General features: G+C 40.7%; 1 protein-coding gene across 1 annotated transcript; it reads left to right on the plus strand.

Moving 5' to 3' along the window:
* Nucleotides 1–216: 216 nt before the first annotated feature.
* On the plus strand, nt 217–4,786 carry LOC104549590 (protein NDNF). Its single transcript, XM_010199125.1, has 3 exons — nt 217–404; nt 2,312–2,445; nt 3,435–4,786. Exons 1-3 carry the CDS (start codon nt 217–219, stop codon nt 4,784–4,786), a joined length of 1,674 nt encoding a protein of 557 aa, XP_010197427.1.
* The last annotated feature ends 940 nt before the right edge of the window (nt 4,787–5,726 follow it).

Genomic DNA, 5,726 nt, shown 5'->3' on the forward strand with positions numbered 1-5,726 from the left:
TTCTGCCATTAAATCTTTGCAGAGAGATCTGAGAAATATTTCTCCATGAACTTTAACCAATTTAGCAAAATGGAGACTGGCACTGTTTGAATGCCTGGCTTATTGTGATTATGATAAATATCAGGAAAGGCACAGAAAGAGAGGATCACTCATTATTTTCTCCCCCAAGACAGCAGTTTCCATTCACTTTTGTCATCTCACTTTTCAGTACTGAAGATGTCCTCATTCTGGTTTTACCTGCCTCTCCATCTCCTCATAGCAGCTTGCTTGAGCCATTCCTTAAAAGCACCCATAACCAGCTCCGAGCAGAGCTTCAAGACTGATCTCTTTAACTTCTACCACTCCCTGATGCTTGCTGATGGTAAGGAAACCACAATTCACCTACTGAAGGATATACCTAAAAGGTAAGAGCAAATCACTCATTGCTATTCTCAGGTACCTGTCTATGACACTGGTAGATGCATGCTACCAGTACAAGCCAAGAATTGCTATGCACCTGCAGAACTCTAGCAGCATCCACTGAATTTCCAGAGAAATACGCCATTGCTATCAAGCTCAAATGTCATTACACTACTCATAATCTGGAATGAGTGTTAGATTCAGGCATGCATTTCAGGCAGCTTTCTGGGGTGTTCATCAGAGGAGCAGCAAAACTGATACAGAATGGTTGGGCTCCAACAGAAACAGTTCTGCCACATAAAGAGCCTGGCTTCAGAACTTCAGAGACACATCTGCTGTCCTATAATCACTGTAGAACACAATAATTTTACCTAGCATATTAATGGCCCAAAAACCAATAGAATATTTACACAGACTTCTTATCCTATAAAATAAAACCTTTCTGCCTGTGTCCTGCATGCTAGAAGTGTTTTGGTAGAATGACACTGAAACTTGCTAAGTGATGTGTCTGTGGAAATTCCATAGATTCTTCACTTCCTCAAAATATCTGCAAAGTTTTCTGCCATATCCAGATATGTAGGTGATCTACGTAGTACAATTGTCACTGCATCTTGGGGAGCAAAAACTGATCTGTTTGTTTGGGAAGAGACACAATTCAAATGGTTTAATCAGACCACACTTTGAACAGTGACCAACACATATAGATTTTGACATCCACACAAGCAGAGTGGTCATGGAGAAGAGAGAGAGCACAGAAACTGGAACGTGGAACGTGTTATTTGTGATGATGTTCATAAGCAAAAGTAGGAGCTCTCCTTGTTAAAGGCAAATGGGTTTTGAAATCTCAGAGAAAAGTGAACATTGCTATGCTCTTGTGGCATAACATTAAGAATGCAATGAGGAAGCAAAACCTCCTTCATTTTAATATGATAAGGTAAGGCTCTTATGAACTCCAGAGTCACCCAAACAGGAAACCACAAGATGTCAAGTTTTGGCTTAAAGTAAAAGACTCAAGAATGTGGAACTGTTTCCAGTGAAGCTTGACTCTGGTCCAGTAGACATACCCTGAAAGTAAGCCAGGCTTCTAGGCTGACATGATGTATCCATAATGACTAGGCTTGTCTCACTAATGAACAGAACCCCCTTGAATTGCCTTCATTTAACTGCAGAGTGACTCAAGTCCAAACATTTCTGTGGCTGTACACAGTTCATATATACCAAAACAACAGAAATAAGCAAAAGACCAAAGGAGTGAGACAGGAGGCTGGGCTTTAAGCAGGAAGCAAAACCTGACCAAGTAGACTGATATTGCTTTGTACTACCCACACACAGTAGCCTCTGTCATGAAGGCAACTAAGTTACAATTGGCCTGGATGAAATTGCCATTGACAGCTGATAATGTTCAGAACTGGGTAAAACCATTCCGTTACATCCATTCCATCTGATACCCAGGAAGACCTAGATTTACAAACACTGAGGACAGGCACCGGGAGCTTTCACTGACCTCCAATCAGGAAATTCTAAAAAATTGGTACCAACCTCCCCAGAGTTAGCCAATGGGTGGTTTGCTCAAAGGCAAGCAGTTTAACCATATTCACCATCCAGAATAATCAGGAAAGTATCAAGCTATGATACCTCAAATGTGTTAAAATTCAGTAGGATAAAAATACTGCCACTGTAAGTGGACAAAACTTCAAGCAACTATTTGTGGATTAGTAAAAAAAACCCACAGCATGTATTCTTCCTACAGCTCAAAATTTCAGACATTCATCATCCTCTTGTGTTGATACACTTCAAAACATAGTGATTTCTACCTACAGAGGCATGACCTGCATCAAGATGAAGAGTTACAGGGAGCTTCAGAACTTGAAATTCCCAACACTTTCCCTTTGGTTTTAATCTCCATTTACAGGTACTACTTTGTTTTGGAGGAGGGCAGAGCCCTTGCACCTTTCACAATAACAGTGACCCCCTGTGACGTCCCCATTGAATGGAGCATACTTGTGCACAAGGCTTCAGAAACTTTCTTTGAAAAAGCAGCAGGAGGTAAGACCTTCAGTGTCACTAAGCAGAGACAAAGTAAAGTTATCCATAAGGAGTTGTGTTACAGGAAACACCCCACAAGCTTAAACATCTCACATTTCCCTGTCCTGTAAACTTACAAGAGCTGAAGAAGACATCCCTGTCTCCATGAATGAAACATGGAAGCCCATGTGATTTCATATCAACTCAATTAAGGATTACATGCCAAAAAGTCTAAATCTAAGGTTAATATTTAGGAACAATCCTGAGTCTTCAGAGTTCCACAAATACAAATCAGCTTCATATGCTACTTGTACTGGCCTAAATGTCTCTTTGTTGCCTCAGCAATTTTTCTGTGGCTTAGGACTCTTGAACCACTCATTTGGCTCCCCACAGTGATGCAGAGAAGATTTAGTCATTTCATTTTCTATGAACACCATCTACTATGGCATGGGTATTATGCTGCCTCTAGCCTAAGAGGAAATTCCATTCTCTTTCATGATTTCTTAAAATTAATTTTTCAAACTAAAATCTGCAAGCTGCTATTAAAAAGACTTTCTCTGTCAGGCTGATACATCTGACTGAAGAGTTCAAATAACGTTCCTCTCAAATGTTAAATTTTACTCCTTCATAGGAGACAATGGCATGAAACTACAGCAAAGAAAATCCCTTTCATAGAACGTATGAGTCTCTTTAAAGTACTCAAAGAGATAGCCATTGGAAAAGGGAAACTGGAGAGAGAACAGGCATGATACAAAAGTCAAGCTTTTGCTAGTTGTGGTTTTATAATCATAGTTTTTTTAAAAACGTAAATCTACAACTACACCACTAAAATAAGAGCTACTCAATTTATATTTTAATAAACTGCCAGTAGCAAAAGTGTTTTTAGTTGTAATTACTGTTTCCAGGAAGAAAATAGGATGTTCCCTGGCATGTGACCATTAAAACCTATGCAATGCCTGTTAGCTCACATCCGTTAAAACAGAAGTTACAAGTCTGTTTTTTGCCTCCAGGTGATCATGATACAAGAGCAGTCTCAAAATCTCACAAGGCTCCAAGTGTGGTGTCCACCATTTTTAACTATAAGGGAAACTCCGTAGAGACTTACATGGGTATGTCTTCTCATTCTGCCCTTTACATGCTAGAGTTCTTATCCACCGAACGAGACACACACATTACTGTGTACTTAACAACCGACACAACGGCTGGTCACCTCTATCCTGAACTTCCAATGGATCCACGCTTAGATGTCATTGGCATTGGGCACACAACTGTGACTCTGAGCTGGAAACACAGTCCTTCTGCCTTGCAACATAGAGAAAACATCCAATATTGTCTTCTAGTTAATGAAAAGCACAACTACAAGAGCTTATGTGCTGCTGAGACAGCAATCAGATCCTCTGGAATGAAATTGCCACCCACATTAGCTTTGTCTCTCTCTCCATACCTTCTTGAACCCCAGCAGGTGATGATACTGTCCAACAGTGAATTGAGCATCATCAACAAAGTGAGTAGTGGGGAAGTCAGGCAGATATGTATGGGCACCAAGAACACTTACACAGTGCCGAATCTCAGTCCCAGCACTCAGTATTACTTTGATGTTTTTGTTGTCAATCTCCTCACAAATGCCAGCGCTGCTTACACTGGGACATTTGCACGAACGCTGGAAGAACCTGAACCTAAGGTGATAGAGCTGAAAGATGGAAAAGTGGTTCAGGTTGTCCTGGATGGGAAAAAACAGAAATTCTACAGTCTGCAGTACCAGGCGAGGCACAAGAAAATACAGTTCACCTTTCAGTTGTGTCGCGGCCAAGTACGGGTTCACATAACAAAGAACAGTAAAACAGTAGCATCCGAAAACATCTCAGGGCTGAGGTATTTCTCACTGAAGGGAAAGCTCCTGGACACATATTCGGTGCAGCTGAGGTCCACAGAGGAATCTAACTCTTCTATCAAAGTGCAGGTGTCCTCTCATTTCCACAAGCCCTTATTCCCAGTTCTTCCAGAGAGTTTAAAAATCAAATCCTTCAGTAAACTGAGGACCTGCAACTCCGTCACCATTGCCTGGCTAGGAACACAAGAGCAAAGCAAGTACTGTGTATACAAGAAAAAGATTGAAGAAGATCAGGTCTGGGTGGAACTGCAAAGTGCAGACAGGTGCTCTGGACCTGAATCTAGGCACAAGTCAGAGAAAGTGCTGTGCAAATATTTCTATGACATAAATCTCCAGCGAGCTGTCACCACAGAGACCATCAAAGGGCTGGACGCAGGGACGCTTTACTTGTTTGATGTTTACCTCTTTGGGCCATCTGGCATCCCCGTCAGATATCACAGCAAAGCTGTAAAGACCAGAAAAAAATGTTGAAGGTGTTTAAAGAAATGTTTTGAAGTGAGTGAATGAATTATCAAAATCTATGCAAATCCATGCCGTAGCACATGCAGTTTGAAATACACTGACACAAAAAAATGTCGAGCTGTAACATTCTACAGAGGAAACATCTTAGTTGTCTAGATCATTATGCTCACTTTTGCGCCTTCTCTCCCGTATAAGGGTGGGGGGTTTTCCCCTCAGCTCTCTCATTCAGACATTGAAAACAAACTCGTGAAACAAAGCCACACTCATAGAAATAAAACACCCACAGTGGCACCCATGGGAAATAAACTGGTTACCTAAAAGGCTTCTTAAATCCAATACAGAAGTGATGCTAAATGCCTTTCCAGAAGAACACATCATTATTTTCAAGTCTCTGAGAATTTTCTAGTTTAACTCCATCAGTTAACAAGGAACTGAGACAAGTCAAGCTGTTCTTGAGAACTTGGACTTCCTTGCTGCTTCAACAGGGATGGAGACAAAAAAAAAGTGAAACAAAGCAGTGGAACTCATGTAAAGCTCCAAACCTTGAGTATGGCAGGCTGAAATACATCTTACTCTATTGCCTGCATGTGTGTTTGGCTTTCATTTCTATAGAGAAACTGTGCTTGGTTAGAAATGAACAAAATTCAGGCCAGAGACTGGCTCTGGGTACAGCTTTTCTGGGGAGTATACAAGTACACTTCTGAGTTGCTGGGCATCGAGGAAAGCAGCACGTAAGGAATCTTACAATGGAAAGGAGGTTTTTTTCTATAGTGTCTGATATCAAGCTCATGTCTATCACCATGTGACTTCTGAGTATAATATCCTCACTTTATACATCCTTAACCCAACCTGTATCAATGAATTAATTGCTTTAGGAAAAATTAAATGTGGTTTTCCTGTTAAGTATCATGGAGGGAAAATATTTGTAGTAAAAATCCTGACAAACATT

This window comes from Colius striatus, chromosome 8 (assembly GCF_028858725.1).
Source record: "Colius striatus isolate bColStr4 chromosome 8, bColStr4.1.hap1, whole genome shotgun sequence".
In the NCBI taxonomy this organism is placed as follows: domain Eukaryota; kingdom Metazoa; phylum Chordata; class Aves; order Coliiformes; family Coliidae; genus Colius; species Colius striatus.

Excerpts from the sequence above, each read along its gene's own strand:
- LOC104549590 (XM_010199125.1), top strand. The coding sequence starts at position 217 with ATGTCCTCATTCTGGTTTTACCTGCCTCTCCATCTCCTCATAGCAGCT. Across the intron at positions 405-2,311 it reads CTGAAGGATATACCTAAAAG|GTACTACTTTGTTTTGGAGG; the intron begins GTAAGAGCAAAT and ends CTCCATTTACAG. Across the intron at positions 2,446-3,434 it reads CTTTGAAAAAGCAGCAGGAG|GTGATCATGATACAAGAGCA; the intron begins GTAAGACCTTCA and ends TTTTGCCTCCAG.